This window comes from Myotis daubentonii, chromosome 1 (assembly GCF_963259705.1).
Source record: "Myotis daubentonii chromosome 1, mMyoDau2.1, whole genome shotgun sequence".
Taxonomy (NCBI): Eukaryota; Metazoa; Chordata; class Mammalia; order Chiroptera; family Vespertilionidae; genus Myotis; species Myotis daubentonii.
Window position 1 is genome coordinate 176402801 of NC_081840.1, and position 21698 is coordinate 176424498.

Below are 21698 nucleotides of genomic sequence, written 5' to 3' on the forward strand. Positions count from 1 at the left end.
CAGCCCTAGGACTTACTATTATTATTATTTTTAATTTATCTTTATCATTGAAGTATTACAGATGTCCCCCCCCCCTCCCCCACATTAACCCTCTCCTCCTCCTCCCTAGGCCTTTACCCCACTGTTGTCTGAGTCCATGGGTTTTGCATATATGCATATAAGTTCTTTGGTTAATTCCTTCCTGCTCCCACTCCTACCTCCCTCTCCCCCATTTCTTTGAGAATCCTCAGTCTGTTGCACGCTTCCATGTCTCTGGATCTATTTTGTTTGTAAATTTATTTTGTTCATTATATTCCACATATAAGCAAGATCATGTGATATTTGCTGGTTCTTTTTTGAGCGAATGTCAACAATTATATCACCTGTTCCCATTTTGGATTTACCTAGGCCTCAAACCAATAGTGAGGATGAATCTAGTTGATTTTGCTAAAGTGAACCTGATAAATGATTTGATAATTGGAAAATATTTACTGGTGAAAGTCACATTGTTGTTATATAAAAATGCTAATAAAATTTTGGTAAAAAAACAAAACCCAGTCCAATTTCAAACTGGAGTCTTTGTGCCTCAGGGTGGGGGCTGGGCAGGGAGGGGTGCAGGGCAGTGGGCCAGGAGTGCTCAAGCCCCACGATAAACATGCAGGTTTTCCTGGAACTCAGATTTCAAGGGAAGATTGAAATGTTGATGGGGAAATGAAATTTTATATTAAAACAAATGTGGATACATATGGAATTAAAATCCAGATTTTTACATGAATTTAAAGATGAAGCATAACATTTACTTACTTTAAAACTATTTGACTCATGTTTATAAAATTCTGAGCTATCAGTTCACTCTGCTCTCCTATTAGGAGTGCTTCAATCACCAGTTTACTTGTTTAACAAGAACTCATGTAGGGTCAACTATATGCCGGGCGTAAACTATACTCACAATGCAGAGGTGAACAAGACTCTCATTGAAGCATAATTACAATACCCAACAGATGGAAATAAACTCAGTGTTCATTGATTGCTGAATTGTTAAAGAAAATGTATATTCTCCCTGGCTAGTGTTTCCCAGTGGTTAGAGTGCCGGCCTGTGCACCAAAGGGATGTGGATTCCCAGTCAAGGGCATGTCACGTACCTGAGTTGCAGGTCTGATCTCTGGCCTCAGTTGGAGTACTTGCAGGAGGCAACCAATTAGTGTGTCTCTCTCACATTGATGTTTCTCTTTCTCTCTCCCTCCTTCCCTTCCATACTATCTAAAAATCAATGGAAAAATATCCTCAGATGATTAACAAAAAACAAACAAAATAAAACAAGAAAAGAAAATGCATATATACTGGAATATTATTCAGCCATTTAAAAAAGTAAATCCTGCCATTTGCAACATGAATGGATTTTGAGAGCATTCTGATAAGTGAAGTCAAATAGAGAAAGACAAATAGTGTATGATTTACATGTGGAATAAAAAATAACTGTACTCATTGATACAGAGAGCAGATTCATTTTTGCCAGAGATGAGGATCAGGAGAGCAGAGGATGGGTAAAGGTGGTCAGAGATCCAAACTCCCATTTACAAATAAGTAATGCACAGCATGGTGACTATAATTAACAATACTGTACACTTGAAAGTTCCTACAAGAGTAGATCTTAAAAGTTCTCATCATAAGAAAAATATTTGTAATTCCGTATTAACTATGCTTGTAATCATTTTGTAATATATACGTATATTAAATAATTATGTCATACACCTTAATATAATTTTGAATGTCAATTATATCTCAATAAAACTGGGGGAAAAATGGTGCCCAAGACTCATGTGGCTCCTGCCCTTATGGGACTAACAATTAAGCAGTGGTATTAGTTTTGTGTTTTTTTTTTTTAAGTGAAGCTAACTTAATTTTCATAACAACTTTATGAAGTTTTATAAGTTATTTTCATTAATACTGTTATAATCAAGAGTTTTCTGATAAGTGCTCAAATTAAGCAGGATTCTCAGACACAAAATAATATGGCAGTGATAGCCCAATTTAGATATAATGGGACAGAATGGTGAAGTATGGGTTGAAAAGCACGCATTAATGAAAAAGACCTTTACGGGGCAGTCTGTAGTACATGTGACAACATGGTAATGGAAGTGGAGTTAGACTTGCTTTGTATTTGAGTAACAGCACAAAAAAAGAAAAAGAAAAGAAATAGTTTGAATTTAGTGGATTGGGAAATATATATTGCAGGTAAATATAAGCCATCTTCATGGTTGGATAAGGGGAGGAGATGCGAAAAGAGTAAAATTGAGTTCCCTTCTAAACTTGAACAAGTGGGTATATAAGAGAAAGATTGGAGGAGGGCAATTTAACATTAAGAGAGAAATCAAAGATTTGTTGCTTGGGGACTATTAATTTTCAGGTCTTTCCGAGTCATCAAGTTAGAGATGTTCAGTAGACAGTTACATCTGTGAGTCAGGAGCTTTGAGAAAGATATTTTAGCTAGAGATAATGTTTTGGCATCTGTGTAACACAGCATTATTTTAAAATAGCTGCTCAGTTTAAACTTTTGTCTCCTTTTGCTTTTATAATGCCCTCTTCCTAACATTTAGAGCTCTGGAAATAAATGCTTAGCAGTTACAGATACAATTTCATTTAACAAACATGTAGGAGATACAGAGCCAAAGCCTTCAGGATTTGGGCCATTAAGGACACAACTATAAGGAGCACAACAACTTGGAGATTAGGAAAAACAAAAGCAATAAAAGGCAATATATAAGTCCACCATAATGATGGTACAAATGCAAACTGTTGCAGAGAGAGTTCAATTTCATAAATATTAGCGTAGGGGAAGTGAATAAAGATAAATAGTACCCAAAGAGGGCCAGAGTAGTAATGAAGGAAAGAAGTCCAGGGGGGCATAAATAATAGCCAATACACATTTTACATCTGTTGGGAGAGGTTTGAGGCCATTCAGACTGGGAGGGCATTCCTACAGCCAGAGCCCTGTGCTGGTGCAGTCTTGGAGCAGGAGAGAGTAGGCCCATGGGCCGGGCAACGACGTTTATTCCCATCATAATTGTGCGTCCCATGTGCAGGAACCATTTGTGATTCTCGTGGGTCACTTAATGGGTCTCTCAGTTTTGCAGGCGTCAAGACATAGTAGCACCCTGTGAGCCAAAGGAGCATCTTACTGTCCTTTGTTTATTAATTTTAGACAGCAACTTCTTTCTTCAAGGCCAACTTGAGTCACTGTTTCAGAGTAGTTACTTGAACAAATAAAGGTGATGTGCTCAATAAATTTCAACTCCATAGCTAAATGACATCATCCAGGCTCTAATACTCACCTGAGTTGCCATGTAGATTTAGAGGGAAGATCTTGTTAAAATAAAAATATTTAACTAAGTATGGTAAATATTTAACTAACTATTCAGGTGGGTACTGGAAATATTGGGAGGATAACTTTGTAAATTATATGATTGTCTAACCTCTTTGCTGTGTACCTGAGACTAATTTAAAATAATACTGAATAATACTGAATGTAAATTTCAATTGAAAAATAAAATTAAAAAATATTGAATATAAACCACACTTTAAATTTATTGCCAGGAAATGACCAAAGGTAGGGATGTAGCAGTAATCTTGGAAAAGCAGGCCCTTGCTTCTGCCTCTTCCATCTTATAGAAACAATGCGTAAAAGCTTCTTTAACCAGAAGCACAGTGGTCCTGAGTGGCAGGGGACCATATAAGTTATCTCTAATTTGGGGATATAAAAATAGTGCTATTGAAATTTGATTAACTTAAAAATACAAATAAAATTTATTATATTCATTGCCTAAATATTAAAAATATAACATGAGAAAGTTATTCTTGATATGTCCTCATGTACTTTAATCAACTGAAGCTTTCTGTCCAGCCCTATTTGTCTGTAATAGTGTTTCACTGCTATTTTCAGAAGAGCTCATTTTTTACATGTGATTTTATTATTTTTAACCTTTTCTAATTTCTGGAAATCTTCAAAATTGCATAATATGGTTACTAAATTTTAAATAACTAGTGACACCTTCAATATAGATCCTAATATTTTTATTTAAAAAATAGTCTCCAAATGGGCTAAGATACCTGATAAGAACAAATATATTCTCAATTCTAGTTTATTTTTGTATTATTACATACTAGTGACCTGTCACACGAAATTGTGCAAGATCTGGGACTCTTCCCACCCCCCTCTGCGCCATGGGACCGCCCCGAGTCCCAAAATCCTGCCCCGCGTGGCTGGCACACCACGGATGGCCCTGAGTCCTGGAGTGCCACCCAATGCCCCACCTCTGGGCTATGCACAGCGGCCTCTGGACCCCGCCCCTGCAGCGTGTATGTGGGGCCATGGAAACCCCAGCGGAAGCCGTGCAAAGCGGCCGCCGGGACCCTGTGCCCCCGCGGGGCTGCAGGAACCCCGGTGGAAGCTGTGCAGAGCCAGAGCAGCTGCTGGTCCTGCCCCTGCTGCCCTGCTCCCACTGTGTGCACCACCATCTTATGATGGTGTTATGGCATGAGGGTCAATTTGCATATTACCTTTTATTATATAGGATAAGTGGTTCAGCCCAGGTTTTTTTTCACAGAAACTGCCCTCTTCATTTAGAATTCCTTTATTAATTAATAATATTGTAAGACAGAACTTGTCAGAGAGGTTGCCTATATTTATGATCTTGTTAATGTTTTGCCAAATTTAGATATTGGAAAAATATAGGCCTTTATAATATTCTGATGAAGTGCAGCATAAAAATATTCTGAAATTAGGAATTCCATCAAATCCTATTGAGAATATAAACATATTATAAAATTAGAAACTCTAAAAATTATCCTCACTAGTTATGGAATAACTTAATTCCATATTTATGGAATTAAAAATTAAATCTTTTCCTTTGAGAACTCAATATTTGATATGTTCAGTTCCTTTCTTGCCTCATTTTCTTTCAGCACATTTTAGTGTGCTTTTATTGCAAGTTTTGCTTATTCCCTAGAAGTTTCAAGAACTAAAATATTGTGGTACTCCATTTACTGAATACTATGATTAAAGATTTCCAAGTGATTTTGCAGGAAAAAAAAAATGCATCTAAAAATTAGGATGTGTTTACAAAAAGTTGTTCTTCAATCAGAATTATGAAGGATGCCAAGAAAATAGGGATTACCTTGCTGAAGCATCTTTATTTATAATATTTTTTATATTTTAATTTTTAAATTACAATTTACCTTCATTATTATTTTGTATTCATTTCAGGTGCATAATATAGTGATTAGACAATCATATACTTCACAAAGTATTACCCCTGATATTTCTAGTACCCCCTGATATTTCCATAATCTCTGATATTTCCACTGAATCTGTCAATTGCTTTGGGTAGTATGGGCATTTTAATAATGTTAATAATTAATGTTAATTAATAATGTTAATTTATTAATGTTAATTTCTATCTGTGAGCATGTATATGCTTCCATTTCATTTATTTGTATCTTCAATATTTTTTCACCAGTGTCATAGTTTTCAGAGGATAGGTTTTTCACCTGCTTGGTTAAATTTATTCCTAGGTATTTTATTTTTTTGATTCAATTGTAAATGGGATTGTTTTCTTAATTTCTCTCTATGATAGTTTGTTACTGGGTACAGAAATGCACTTGATTTCTGGATATTAATTTTGTATCCTGCTCCGATTTCTATGGTGATGATTTGTTGAGCATGATTACATATCCTTCATCAAGTCTTTGTGTGATCTCCACATCACTAGTTCGCTGAAGAGCTATAAAGCACTAGCAGTTCAGTTTCTAGTGTTTGGAAGAGCTCTGTTTTGAGGGCTTGGCTTTTGAGCCCCACACACTACCTAGTTTCAACTGTGTTGTCCATCAAGTGCAAAATGGTTTTAATAAGAATCTATGTAACTGGGCTTGATAATTTAGATTAGTTTGTTACACAGGTGAAATGGCTTTTCTTGATGTTGAGCTCTGAGTTTTGCTACCTTCATCTACCATTGGACCCTGCCTTTTACTTAGAGAAAGATCCAGGTGAACTCCGTGGTTTATTGCTGTATTTGACCATGAATTGCTGCTTGTCAAATGTTGTATTCCACAGAAAATACATTGGAGATGGTGATCACTTGTGGGAAATTTATTAGGGAGTGTACTTGGGGTTAACTCATGTGAAATAGAAGGAAAAGAAAGCAGACAGAAGTTTAGCTGCAATGCAATCTCAATAGAAGCCCTAACTGACCCTCCTGGGAGTTCTGAAGATGGAAGGAGCCTGAGTTGGGGTGTGGCCAGGGTTTTATAGTTTCATGTTCAATAGTCACTGAATGAAGGCTGCCTATGAAAAAGGCAGAGGCTGTACCTAAAGGAGGGTAAGAGCCGAGGGATGTCTGCAGCAGCACTTCCAGCTGCTGGGACAATAAGTCGTTTATTTCTGAAGGGGAATCTTAGCATGCATCACAGCACCTACACTTCCCTTTGATGCACTTAATGCAGTTCTATAATTGGCTTTCTTTCTCCAATATGCTGAGAACATATTTGCAGAAAATCAGAAGCCAAAAGTGCTTGGGGCTCACAAAAGTTATAATGTATCCCTGAAACCTGGATATGCCTACTTCTAGACTTTCTGTTATATAATTAATGTCTTTATTACTTAAGTCACTATTAATTAGAGTTCTATTACTTGTAATCAAAAGCATCCCTAACAATATATAACCAAAATGATACAGCCAATCTATTCAAAGATAAAAATAACCAATCAAAAAATAATCCCCCCCTAAAAACCCCAACAAACAAACAAACTATTGAGTTCTGATGGGCTGAATAGGGAGGGTCTCTACTGAGAAGGACACTTGGGCTGAAACCTGAATCACAGGATAGGGCCAGGCAGGAGAAACAATCCCAAAAGCCTGAGGCAGAGGTGAGTTCGGCTAGTTCACAAGCATGGCTGTCAATGGTGGAATCAGTGTCTCCGTAGTAATATTTGGGCATGAAAATGAGATATTTGAGGGCACTAGGTGCACATTTCTTTATAGTTTTCAACTAAGGTCCAGGCCTCTGGAAAAGGTCAAAGTGAGAATGTGGGAATATGGAAAAAGAGCAATAGAGGTGCAGGGGTACCTCTCAGGACAGAATTTGGTTTGTTGGGCTATAGCTTAAGGTGTTTCAGATACTCCAATGACACTTTAAAAAAAATTCTTTATTGTTTAAAGTATTACATATAGTATTACATATGTCTCCTTTTCCCCACATTGACCTCTCCCCAGCCACTGCCACCCCCCAGCACATGCCCTCACCCCCCTAGTGTCTGTGCCCATTGGTTATGCTTATATGCATGCATATAAGTCCCTTGGTTGATCTCTTACCACCCCTCCTCCCATGCCGTCCCTCCGAAGGTTACTTCATTTCATGTTGTCCCAAAGCTCCCTTAGGCTCTGCTCCTGCTTTCTAATTTTTTTCTACAGTTGCTGTTCAGATTGGGTGTGTTTGTCTGCCCTATCTTCTAATTCACTAATTCGGTCCTCCGCTTCTTTTAGTCTACAGTTGAAACCTTCCATTGTGGTTTTTTTTTTTTTTTTGTAGTTATATCATTTTTTTCTTTTCTCTTGATTCTTACATAAGTTGTTGATTTTCTCATTTATCCATTTATGAACTGTATGACCCTTACTCTGACATAATTTCTTACTGTATAACACCAATGATGCCAATGTGAAGATGTATTTGCTAAACTGCTGCCAGTAATCACTCAGGAATTACAGAAAATGGGAAAGACTGTAGTGTCAGCCTGGGTTCATGGCAGGAGACAGGAACATTTACAGTAGGAAGAGATTTAATACGGTAAATTGGGTGCTTGCAAAATCATTGGAAGGCCTAGAGAGGTGAGCTCTAGTCTGGGTTTCCCAAATGATTCCCCGACATGCCAGAACAGAATCATCAGGAAAGCTTCTACCTCTGAGACCAGAACACCTGATTGTAACAGAGGTTCAGGAATCACAGAGCTGAAACTGTGCACTCATCACCTCTGCTGTCACTACTCCATCGTGCTAGTGACTGCGCCCTGGAACCTGGAGTCCACCGCAGCCTGTGCTTCAACTCCTCCTGCCAAGACTCTGGAGAGTGATAGCAATCTTTGCTTCAGAAGAAGATCTCACATTTCCATGAGACCTTGCTTGCCAACCAAGCAGTGTTAGGAGATGACCACCCTCACTTCTTCCTACAAATCTTTCATAGTTGCATCAGTGTCACAGGATCTTATTGGAATCCAGAGCTCTAGCTGTAAAAGCATCTGGGAGTTATATATTTAACTCTTAAGTCTCCTTGATGAAGGAAGACATGATACAAGGTGGTCAAATGGAATTTCAATGAGCCAAACCACAGCATACCACACAACTGTATACAGGCAACATTCTTATTCTTTCAGAGGGAGGAAAGAGATGATAAGAGATACCTGTTGACATTGGTTCTCATATTGGTTAAAAAAGATACCCTGTGAGCGATTAATCACTAGGAATAGGGAGTTCCTTAAAAACAAATCATATTGGATAGCTTATTAAAGTGATAAGTAATAGAACTGTATGGCTATAATGTATATAGATTTTAACAAGGCTTTTGCCTCGACTTTTATATCATGGGGCAAACTTGTGAAATGTCAAGATAGTGGTATAGTTAAGTGGATTTTATTTAATAGACAGATTAAGAAATGCTGATCTATACTAATAAAAGCCTATGTGGTCATCATGCCCTCATGCCATCACGCCCTCATGCCATCACAACCCATCACCAGGAGGCTGCGTGCACAATGGGCATGTGGGGGTGGGCGGAACTGCATGAGTGGCGAGGCGTGTGGGTGGGTGGGCGGGGACTTGACCAGTAGGTGCACTAGGGGAGCAGATGGCAGCTGCCACTGCCCAGAGCCAGCCCGAGGCTCAGGCAAGCCACCAATGGTGGGCCAGCCCGAGGCTCAGGAAAGCCGCTCAGGCAAGATGCTGATGGTGGCTGCCACTATGAGGGCCTGAGGCTCAGGCAACGAGGGCTGGGCTAAGGCTCAGGCAGCCTTGAGGCTGGCAGTGGCAGCAGCAGAGGCATGATGGGAGTGTAGCCTTCTCCTGATCTCTGGGTCTCCTCCCACAGAGGGAGGCCAGAGGCAGCAGCAGTGAGGGGGTGCTGGGGACAGTGCCTTCCCCTGATCAGCCGGTGGCCTTCCCCAGAGGCTAAGCCATCAGTAGGACATCCTCTGAGGGCTCCTGGACTGTGAGAGGGGGCAGGCCAGGCTGAGGGACGCCCCCATCACCAGTGCATGAATTTTCGTGCACCGGGCCTCTAGTTAGTAGATAAATATCCAGTTATAACACACACTATAGAGATTTATGTTGATCTTGCCCTGCATTACACAATGACTCCAGAAAGGACATTGACTTTTAAAACTAGCAATAGTCATTATTTCTTGAGTTCTCACTCTAGGTGAGGCACTATAGATACATGAAATTGTTATTATCTCCATTATAAATATGGGGAAACTGATGCCATAAAGTGCAAGTGGGTTGCCCATAGCTTTGTGTCAGGTAAGCAGCAGTACTGAAATTCACACCCAAAATTGCTTTAAGAAAGAGGTCATGGAGGGAGGGAGAATGCTATAACATTTCTAGGAGAAACTGGCCAGTGTCATAACTGCTCAGAAAGCCGGGAGTTGCCATACTCAGTTATCCCACAAGAAGTCTAGGGCCGTCCCATTACCTTGCAGGATCTGGTCAGTATCTCTCAGACTGAAACTCATATTGACAAGCTTCACTAAAAATTCACATATAAAACCAGATGCCAATTTATTAAACTATGAGAAATGTGACAGTCAAACTGACCAAATATGGACATTATTCTAGCCTGCAACATCTGAAAGAGAGCCTGATAAGCAGAACATTGATTGCAGAGGATGGAATCAGACCGAGGAGACGCTGATCAGAATGCTAACAGGCTGCAGTCTCTGACAGTCACAATAGGAATGCAAACATCTGCTGGCTGGCAGGACCTCTGGTCTACCTGGGAGGCAATCTCTTATTTGGCCAGGCAGTGTCAGAATTTGCCTTTCTAACTCCTTTTTATACACTTTTATGATTGATTGCTATTCTTTCTTTAGATATTTTAATGATTTTAACTAAATTGTTTTGGATTAAAAGTTGTTGTTTTTCTCTTTAAGGTGGCTATTTTTATCAGTTTACTGCTGGTAAAATTGCTTAACCTTAAAAATTATAATTTCTGGGAGAAACCAAGATGGCGGTATAGGTAAACACCGGAAATTGCTGCCTCCCAAAACAACTTCAAAAATACAACTAAAAGACAAAACGGACATCATCCAGAACTACAGGAAGGCTGGCTGAGTGGAAATTCTACAACTAGAAGGAAAGATAAAAGCACACTTGAGACTCAGAGAAGGTGCGGAAGTAAACTGCAGAGGTACGGAGGCGCACGCGGCAAGGGCTGGCAACTGAAGACGCGGCTGTCTTTTTGAATTGGGAGGCAGTCACAAGCCCCCGATTGCTCTGAACTCCAGTTCTGGGAAGTCTCTGGGGACCCAGACTCATACAGGGAGAAACAGGACTGTCTGGCAGAGGGCAGAACTTGGAACTTGAGGGCGGCTTTCTCTCAGAGGAGCTTGCAGCAATTACAGGGACACTGAGACGTGGGGCCTCTTAGGGCAGGGCTGAGGATCAACCATAGCTGTTTGCTCCACCCTGTTGATTCCCTGAGACCCCGCCCCACCCAAGCTGTGGCAGAGGCTTTTGCATATGAATGCCCTGGCCCTTTGCAATCTGAAAATTACCTAACAAACTGCAGCTGGGCCAGACAGACACAGAACTTCCAAGAGAAGGCCCAAGGCCCCACAGCAGCTTGCATTGCTTCACAGCTGGGCCTCATCTGGGCACCTCCAAACCCGAAACAAGGAAGGGGGAATCTGCAGATCTCCTCATAGCTCCTGCTGGGTAGCCTCGGGCAGAGGCTAAATTAGCACCTCCTTAGATGCAAGAGCCAGTGTCCCCAGTGGTCAGAGTGGGACCATCCAGATTACAACTCCTCAGATCCATAAGGGACACACTCAGGGGACAGACTCAGTGAGCACCAAAGCCCCCCCAAAGCAAGTCTTGCCCCATAAGGGTGTCTTCAGCACAGAAGTTCTCCCACCGTAGACAGAGCTGATTCTCACAGCCAATTGGCCTGGAGGTCAATTCCTCCCAGTGATACCTACAACAATCAAGGCTTAACTACAACAAGACTGTGCACAAAGCCCACATAGGGGTGCACCAAGAGTGTCCACCTCAGGTAACTGGGGAGGCTGAGCCACTGGGCCCTATAGGACACTTAGCACACAAAGCCACTCCACCAACACAGGAAAGCATAAAAAATGCAGAGACAAAGAAACAGGATACAAATGACAGAAATGGAGGAAAACAAACTACTGGATAATAGAGTTCAAAACCACACTTATAAGGTTTTTCAAGAATTTTCTAGAAACCGCCGATAAATTTAGTGAGACCCTGGAGGATATGAAAAAAGACCAACTAGAAATTAAGCATACACTGACTGAAATAAAGAATAATATACAGAGATCCAACAGCAGACAAGAGGATCCCAAGAATCAAGTCAAAGATTTGAAATACAAAGAAACAAAAAATACCCAACCAGAAAAGCAAAAAGAAAAAAGAATCCAAAAATATGAAGATAGTGTAAGGAGCCTCTGGTACAATTTCAAGCGCACCAACATCCGAATTATAGGGTTGCCAGAAGAAGAGAGACAGCAAGATATTGAAAACCTATTTGAAGAAATAATGACAGAAAACTTCCCCTATCTGGTGAAAGAAATAGATGGACAAGTCCAGGATGCACAGAGGACCCCAAACAAAAGGAATCCAAAGAGGACCACACCAAGACACATCATAATTAAAATGCCAAGGGCAAAAGACAGAGAGAATCTCAAAAGCAGCAAGAGAAAAACAGTCAGTTACCTAGAAGGGAGTACCCATACGATTGTCAGCTGATTTCTCAAGAGAAACTATGAAGGCCAGAAGGGAATGGCAAGAAATATTCAAAGTGATGAATAGCAAGAACCTACAACCAAGATTACTCTACCCAGCAAAGCTATCATTCAGAAGTGAAGGTCAGATAAAGAGCTTCACAGATAAGAAAAAGCTAAAGGAGTTCATCACCACCAAACCAGTATTATATGAAATGTTGAAAGGTATTCTTTAAGAAGAGGAAGAAGAAAAAGGTAAAGATAAAAATTATGAACAGCAAATATATATCTATCAACAAGTGAATCTAAAAATCAAGTGAATAAAAAAATCTGATGAACAGAGTAAACTGGTGAATATAATAGAACAAGGGGGATAGAAAGGGAGTGGACTGACAATTCTTGCAGGGAAAGGGGTGTGGGGGTGCAGGAAGAGACTGGACAAAAATCGTACACCTATGGATGAGGACAGTGGGGGCAGTAAGGGCAGAGGGTGGTGTGGGCACTGGGTGGAGGAGAGCTATGGGCGGGAAAAGAGGAACAACTGTAATAATCTGAACAATAAAGATTTAATTAAAAAAATTATAATTTCTGTATTTCCAAATCCACTTGTCCTTGTGCACTACCTATAGGCTGCAGGTCCATCTGATTCCTTTACCTATCCTGCCATTGGTAAGTTAACAAGTACAAATAAGAACAAAAGTACCAGTGCTGACATACAGAGTTAAATAGCAGCACAGTTTTGTTTTTGTTTTAAAGACAGCATTTTCATTTCACATACCCTCACTGTGAGTCAATGGTGTGCAATGTGTGGTTTTCAAAGAAGCCAGGATAGACTTCCCTGTATTAACTGTGTCAACATAATGAATGAGTGACTGAGTTTCTGAGAGACTTGGTAGCCTTACCCTTCGCTGACACTCCATGCCTAGAGGAGCAGTGTTGATTTAGTGCAGGGCTCACATTTTTAGACGACATTCATAGCCCGGAATATATTCTGAGGAACTGACCAGATGGAGATGGGCTTTGAAATCACATTGTGACAAATGGTGGTAGGGACACTGGTGATATTTAGCTTAAGGAAGAAAAGATTTAGGAGAAGAGCAAGATAAGCTTAGTGTTATTGAGTGCTGATAGGCCAGCCAGGCATTGTGCTCAGTCTTTTAAAGGCTTCGAGCATTGTGGGTCTGTCATAAGGAAAAGGAAATACTTCACTCTGAGTTGCCCTGGAAGGCAGGGCAGACAGTGATCAAAACATCCCATGGAAAGACAACTCTGCTTAGTAGAATAATGGCATTTATAACCCTCAAAGCTCTTCAATGGCAGAAGGAGCTGCCTTAATGTTAAAGGGGCTCAAGTTTTTGGAGATGCTCAAGCAGAGACTGGTCAGACTTTTGATGGAGATATTTTGGAGAGGAATAAGTGCTAAATGGAGGCATGGATCAGAGGAACTCTGAGACTTTGTCCTGCCTTACCCTGTGAGTGTATCGTTATCTTACAACACAGTTATCCTTTTTGTTTGTCTTTCAGTTTAGTGGCATTAACCTTAAATTGTCAATGTCACTTCCAATTCAGTAGATTAATTGTTGTGGGGACACTAGTTGCTATGTCATTCCTGGAAACTAAGACAACCCTTCCTGGCAACTCAGACAATTCAGCACAACTGAGAGTGGCAAGGATGGGAAAAACATTTGTGAGTAGGTCATGAGGTATGAAAGTAGGAAGAGACCTACTTCCTCATTTGTCCCCGACCCATGTATTCTGAGGATGGGAGAAACAGGACCATATATTGATTGCTTTTTCAAAGCATGGTAAATGATCATTCTCAAGTAGTTTGAAAGCTTCAAATATAAGTGGCATTTATTTCCATGTTTGTATTTAAATAATAAATATTATTGATGCGTCTGAAATCCCTGCTAATTGCATTCCCCATTTTGAGCTTTGTTATAGTTAATGAGGGAACTTTGATTTTCAGCCAACCCGTGCTTTCATGGCAATCAACATCACACCTTAACAACTGGCACCTTTGAATGGGGAAAACATGAATGTCCACATAAAATAACCAAAGAATGATGAACCTAGAGAAAACCTAACTATCACATCAGACTAGAGGAGACTTGCAAGCCTAGAGAGATGAAATAACTCGTACACAGTCACGTGGCTAGGGGGGAAGCTGAGCATTATCTTTCTTCTCTTGTCCTCACTCACTGATGCAATTATATGTTGTATTCTTGCCACGATTCCTTTTCTTTCTTTCTTTTTTTAAATTTATATTCTTGCAAGTAGAATTTTTTTTATATTGGTCACTCATATCTTCCTATTTTTTAAAAAATCTTTATTGTTTTACATGTATCCCCCTTTTTACATGTGTCCCCCTTTTTACTCCACTGATTCCTTCTAGCCCTTTCCCCGCCACCCCTGCCCGCCCACCCCAGGCCTACATCACCCTATTGTTTATATATATATTTTTCCCCCCTTTGGTTGGTCTCTTCCCACTCACGCTCACCTTCCCTCCAAGATTCAACAGTCTGTTCCATGCTTCTGTATCTTTATTCACAGCCTTGTTGATCTGTGATGTGAGGAGAGAGTATCTGAGTAGTATTATAATATATATATTATATATATTACATATTATATATATATATATATATATATATATATATATATATATATATATATATATATATATAATATATATATATATCCCTTAGTTCTATAGGCAGGAATTCTAAGGACTCTTTTGTTTTTAATCCTGGGTTATTCTTGGATCTTTGCAGTGCTGCATATGATGCTGTCCTTGACAGAAATGTGGCCATTAAGAAGCTCAGCAGACCCTTTCAGAACCAAACGCATGCCAAGAGAGCTTACCGGGAACTGGTCCTCATGAAGTGTGTGAACCATAAAAACGTGAGTTGTTATTTTTAAAGCTCTGATAGCGGGAGGTTGTGAGATTGGGGAAAGAAAATTAGTATGCCAACTTGAGTAGGAAAAGCTTTCTTTACTTTGCAATTTGTCTTTAAGGTTGTTTATCCTGTCCATATGCTACATTTAATTTCATTGTCCTCATGGTAGCTTTCTGCTTAAAAAATCATCTAAAAACCATATGGCATGGAGGGGATAAATTTGGTGGATATTTCCCTGTTATGAAATTAACCATATTTGGTTATTGTGCTCCAAATTAAGCGGAGAGCTCCATTCTTCTCCAAAATAAAAACAAATAAAAATAAAAATATCTTATAGAACAATATGCTATGTTTCTTTACAATTTCAATTTAATTATTAACAGATGAAGATTTGTACCTCCCTTTTCTTTTACCTATAGTCTGGCAGTGGCCTCCACCTGTTCAGTGCACATGCTATGCTTTGGCAACTTGTTTTTGTAGGGCTGCACAGTCGTGCAGGGGGGTATTTGCAAAGCACTTTAGAACAGGATCATCAAGAACATTTCTCCTTGGAACTCAGTAGGGTTCAACCATTATGGGACTTTCTTCACTTCCAAGTATAAGCTTCTTCAACCACAGGCAAAGGCCACTAGAATTCTTTCTATGTTTTCATTCTTCTTAGTAAGGATAAATAGGAGATAATTCATTGTTGTAATAATGACTATTATTAAGAAATAAAATATATAATAAATATAGTACATATAAATATATAATAGCTAGAGGCCCAGTGCACGAAATTCGTGCATGGACAGGGTCCCTAGGCTTGGCTGGTGATCAGGGCTGATTTGGGCCTTCCAGCTGTTGGCAGAGGCCTTCCTTCGTCCCACGCTGCTCCCTGGTGGTCAGCGCACATCATAGAGAGCAATCGAACTCTCAGTCTCCTGGTTGAACTTCTGAGGGGGCACTTTGCATATTAGCCTTTTATATATAAAGAAGTTATCCTATATAATAAATAGCATATTAGGCTAAGTGTCCAGATGTCCAGTTGTCTGTTCAACCAATTAAAGCGTAATATGCTAGTTATATGCTAAGGCTGCTCAACCGCTCGCTATGACATACACTGATCACCAGGGGATAGACAGTTGACCAGTTGACCAGTTGCTATGATGTGCACTGACCACCGGGGCAGACAGCCAACTGGTCTACCAATTGCTTTCATGTGCACTGACCACCAGGAAGCAGATACTCTGACTGGTAGGTTAGCTTGCTGCTGGGGTCTGGCCCATCGGGACTGGGCAATACAGGGATGGACATGCCCTGGAGCCCTCCTGTGGTCCCTTCTGCAATTCCTCCCCAGCCACCAGCCTTGATCAACCCCAATCAGGACTGGGCAAGACAGCCCTGATCGGCCCCGATCACCAGCCAGGTGGAGGGACCCCACCCGTGCACAAATTCGTGCACTGGGCCTCTAGTTATATTATAAATTATTATAATACTACTGTATAAATAGTAACTATTATAACTCCCAACAAAGTTTTTCTTAAGTAAGAAAATCACACAGAATATATGAAACTAGAGGCCCAATGCATGAAATTTGTGCATGGGAAGGATCCGTAAGCCTAGACAGTGATCAGGGCCGATCTGGGGGACAACTGGCAGGACAATCGGGGGCCCCCCCACTGGAACCCACCATGGCCAGCCTGGCACCGCCCGTTCACTGACCCCACCCCGCAATCGCCTTGCCACAGCCGCCGGTCACCTCCCTCTGTGGGGCAACCAGCGGGCGATCAGGGGGCCCCCACTGGGACCTGCCTTGGCTGGCCTGGGGTCTGCAGGCTGAGGCAGATCCTGTGTTGTGTATCTGCCCCCTGGTGGTCAGTGTGCATCATAGCAACTGGTCGTTCCACCTTGTGGTCAATTTGCATATTAGGCTTTTATTATATAGGATTATCAATGTAAGCTTAAAACTAAATGAATTTGTCATAAGGCACATCTATCAATGGCAATAAGAAGAAGCAAATATATGAGTGTTTATTCAAAGGATATTTGAAATACAAATATGTGGATTCAGGCTCAATGGCATTGTTTCTCTTTCCTCTATTACACTGTTCCAATGACTTTTTAGTTTAGTCATTTGACAAATATTTGTTGAATGAATAAAATGTGCCAGATATAGATCTAGATATTCTGAGGACTAAGAATAGAGCAGTGAAGATAGCAGAGACGGAGTCCTGCCCACGTGGAGCTCATGTTCTAATAGCAGAAAGGCAGTCTACCAAACTGATGGGTAAAAGTATGGAATGGCAAATGGTGATAAGTACTATTAAATAAAACAAAGCAAAGAAGGAAGATAAAAATTCTGGTGAATTTGGGGTGGAGTAGAGTTACTTTTTAAAATAGGCTGAGCAAGAAACACCTCTCTGAGAAAAGGAAATATTATGAAAGTATGTACCCATCTTTAATTTGGCTATGCAAGGAATATGGTGCTTCTAGAAAGGAACATAGAAATGATGGAAAAGATAATTCCTAAGAAAAGTCAATCTACTAAAGCAATTTGTTCTTTCAGTATGTCAAATAAAGACAAGAGCAAGAAAACCACATGACCTATGCAATCTATTTTTATGATAGCAAAGAGCATGAGAAATACCATAGGCAATGGAAGTAGGATGGATACTAGTAATGAAGCAACTGTGTGGAAAAGTTTGACAGCTTGTGTTTTCATATGTTTATATTTTCCTAGTCCTCCTTCCTGACCTTATATACAATAAATGCATTGCAAAGAAATTTCCACTTACTTGGGAATCATTCTCCCCATTCTTGATGGGGAAGTTCACATTTATGTGAAATATGGAGGTTCACATTTATGATATCTAAAAAGAAGTTCCAAATTGAAATATAATTCATAAATGGCATCCTACCTGCTACCACCCTTTGTGTGTGTATGTATGTATGTATGCATGTCTGCATGTATAAAAGTTTATGGAAATAAATTCTGGAACTTGCTAACAGAGAGAAAGTTCACTTACAACCAAGTGTAAATTTCACTTCAGTACTTGTAATATTAAGTAAAAGCAGTCAGAATGCAGAACTCTGTTAATGCTGTGGAAAGTAAAGTGAAACAGTGAAGTAATTCCAAATAAAAATTTAATAACAGAGAAGAGCATCCATTTAGAAAGCAAATACTTAATTCTAGGAATTGGTAGCCAGTGTGACTGTGAGGCCAGGACAAACACTGATTCATCGCTGTGCACTTTAAGATACTGGAACAGAGGAGCTGAATCAGACTCCTGCCTGGGACATTGTTCAACTAAAGTGGAAATGCCTGTGATGATCTGCTTCTAAAGACAAAATTTAAGTTCTTATTAGTAGGATTAGAATTCATAAAGGAGCAAAAAAGAAAGAGGATAAATTCTCAAAATGAAATCAAAGAAATTGAAAGTAATTATTTTATTTTATTTTATTTTAAAAAAAGGGCATAGGGAAAGGAAAAATAAGAATAGATAATGGTGTGAAATTTGCCTTTCAAAATAATAAATCTTGATATGGATTATTTGTATGTATTATGTTGTATTTATATGTGTCTTACACCTAGTTTCTGGTGTTTTTGTTTGAAAATGTCAAAATGAATTACATTCCAATACTGATAAAATACTAGAAAACCAGACCCACTATAAATATGTTCCAATGAGAGATGTACTACATTGACATTTTTCAACACAGACTATAACTAAGTATATAGAATGACAAGGTACTTTACTAACAAGCTTTAATGATAGTTGAAATGATTTTATTCTTTATGAATATTCCATACTGTAAGGTTGCTTTAGTAGAGATGATCTTGGGTTTTTGGTATATTATAACCATTGACATATATATGAAAATAATGGATGATGTTATAATTTTTTTCTTAATAATTACTCAACAAATGAAAACTACTTAATGCCTAAAAGCATTCTTTAGAATTGATTGCTTTTCTTAGATGTTTAAAATGATTTTGTTTTATTTTTATTACTTCATATGTTTCTGTACCAGTTAACATTTTTATTAATTCATGTTTTAAAGTTGTATAAATCTTAAACTTGTACTTATCAAATTTTTGTGAAATGGTTGCATTTATACTGTGAGTAGAAGATAGTTATCTATATTTTTAATTTTTATTTCCTGTTGGCACATTAGTACAGAATTTTTAGCAGAAAGAACATTTCAGTTATTTGTGTATGCATTCTATTTGGAAATATGACAAAGGAGATTTTTTAAATTTACTTATACTAGAAGGTAAAATTCTTTACTATCAAATATATAGCACAAAGCAGGAGACAATAAGCTTAATACTAGTAAATAAACTTTTGATAACTTTTTCCCATTTTCTACTAAATTCATTTTCCCCACACACATACTATTGGAACAATAGTTTAAATAATATTTGAGTATGAAATAGAAGCAAAAGAAACTAAATTAACAATAAAAAAAATCTTGAATTAGAGGTTCACCTTGAATTAGAGCATCATCTTGAATTAGAGGTTCACCTTGAATTAGAGTATCATCTTGAAATAGAGCACCACCTTTAACTGGAACACCACCCAGCTCACTTAGAGGAAAAACATGGCCTTGCTAAGTCTCGTTGGGTGTTTCACTGCTGCTCCCTTTTCTTGCATGCTTTTCCTTCTTTGTTTAATGACCTTGTATTCTACCAGGTAGAACCATACTCTAATGCAGTATCACAATTACATATCTTCTCTGACTCTTTCTTTTGCCTAAGAATTTCAGCTTTTTAATTGTATTTGAACCTGAAGACAAACCATATGTCCTTTCTGAGTATATTTTTCCATGTTCTGTGAGACAGTTCTAGAATTTTTTCCAACTTTTCTGTTTCCATCATAGCGCTAGAGTGTGACTTTGAGTTGGAAAAAATGCTAGTCTAAATATGCTTTTAAAATAACTCATTCTCTCCCTTTTCTCTTTCACTCTTTCTTCTGTCCTTTCCACTATCTCTTTTCCAGATTATTAGTTTACTAAATGTCTTCACACCCCAGAAAACGCTGGAGGAGTTCCAAGATGTGTAAGTAATAAAACTCATGAAGGAAGGGAGAGCATAGCACTCCAGTAACTCAAGGGAAATTGACAAAAATAAAATAGATGAAATCCCTTGTAGAGATCAAAGGGACATGAAAGCTGGCAGCAAATGAAAGGAATCTAGGGACAGGACAGAGGTTCTGTTTCTGGTGTTATTTCTGGTTCTCTGTGCTTTGTTGTTCCATGTTCTTGTTTCAGTTGGAGAAGATATGTTATTTATTATGTGTTTTTTGTTATTGCTGATTCTGTGAGTTATTTAGAATGAGTTAATTCCCTTTGAAAAATACTACTAAAGAGAGATCCGATAATAATTATCTGTAATATTTATTTTTATGGTGCCTTTGATTTTGTGTAAAAAGAATCTACCTAGAAGTACAGTGATGACAAGCAGAGGAGAGAAAGTCAATCACAGCACCTTATCTTGTGTAATACCGATGCACTGCATTTAGTGTAAGATGCTATTTTGAAATTTTTTCTTATTTATAATCATAATACTTGGGAAAGAGTTTCAGGAAATTCAGGGAAAAGTAGGAAATATATGGGCAGGAAGCACACACTAATAAATTCTATTAGCAACATGTGGTAGAGTTACCATGAGTTGCATGCGTTCAAGACAGAAATATTTCATATTCTCCATTCAGTCAAATGTGGAGCTGGGGAGTTAGAAAGACATACAGATTTAGGAGAGGATTCTGATGTATTTGAAGGACTAAACAGATGATCTGGAACTAAACTGTGGATTTACCCTTCCAGTTACTTAGTAATGGAACTGATGGATGCCAACTTGTGTCAGGTGATTCAGATGGAATTAGACCATGAACGAATGTCTTACCTTCTATACCAAATGTTGTGTGGCATCAAGCACCTTCACTCTGCTGGAATTATTCACAGGGTAAGAGCGTCTACTACAGAAATATAATGAAGATGTTTTAGGGAAGAGAAACTAACTGTAGATGATTTTCTTTATGTAGGGGGGTAGGTTAAGTAGACTGTCCTTCCTCATTTCTTTAATGTTAGAATTAGCACATAATTCACTAGTGTGCAGAAGGAAACTTAAGCTGTACTGTAGTTGATGTTTAACGTTTTGTTTCAGCTCATTGAGAGTCAGCTTCTGAGAAGCCTCATGTCTTCTAGCCCGTGATTGGCAGAGGTCGCATGTGAAGTTGAAATAAGACAGTTCATTTAACTCAGTTTGTTTCTGACAGAATAGACAACTGCCCCGATCTGCTCTCCTGTCAGGCCTAGACATGAAAGATAAGCTGAAAGGTTTATGTTGTCACAAGGAGAAAGCTAACGGATGACAATAAATCCCGCCCCCCTCTAAAAACGTTTTTCAATATGGGCCTAAATTGTAAAGACGATAGTACAATTCTCTTCTGGGTTTAACAAAGTTCCTGAGGTTATTCCAATAATCAGAAAACTCATTGTAAACTCCTTTGGGACAACAATTATTTGCGTTATGTAGGGCCCTGCAGTAAGGGGAGGGGCCACCGGTGCTACTGCAGGACGAGGACTACCATGTTGATTAAGTAAGTAAATGAAAATCACAGGTTCCACATGACGCTGGCTTTTCATTCCCTCTCTTGTTCCTATTGTCAGGATTTAAAACCAAGTAACATTGTAGTCAAGTCTGATTGTACATTGAAAATCCTCGACTTTGGACTGGCCAGGACCGCAGGCACGAGCTTCATGATGACTCCTTACGTGGTGACGCGTTATTACAGAGCCCCTGAGGTCATCCTGGGAATGGGCTACAAGGAGAACGG

The 21698-nt window shown here is 39.1% G+C and overlaps 1 protein-coding gene across 4 annotated transcripts in view; it reads left to right on the forward strand.

Annotated features, from left to right (window-relative positions):
* MAPK10 (mitogen-activated protein kinase 10) overlaps positions 1–21698 on the forward strand; it is a 293550-nt gene that overhangs the window by 186068 nt on the left and 85784 nt on the right. For all 4 annotated transcript variants that reach the window (XM_059666124.1, XM_059666105.1, XM_059666096.1 and 1 more), the window contains 4 exons: positions 14755–14884; positions 19860–19918; positions 20686–20824; positions 21532–21697. In XM_059666124.1, coding sequence (XP_059522107.1) covers positions 14755–14884; positions 19860–19918; positions 20686–20824; positions 21532–21697 — 494 coding nt within the window. The remainder of the gene's footprint in view (positions 1–14754; positions 14885–19859; positions 19919–20685; positions 20825–21531; position 21698) is intronic.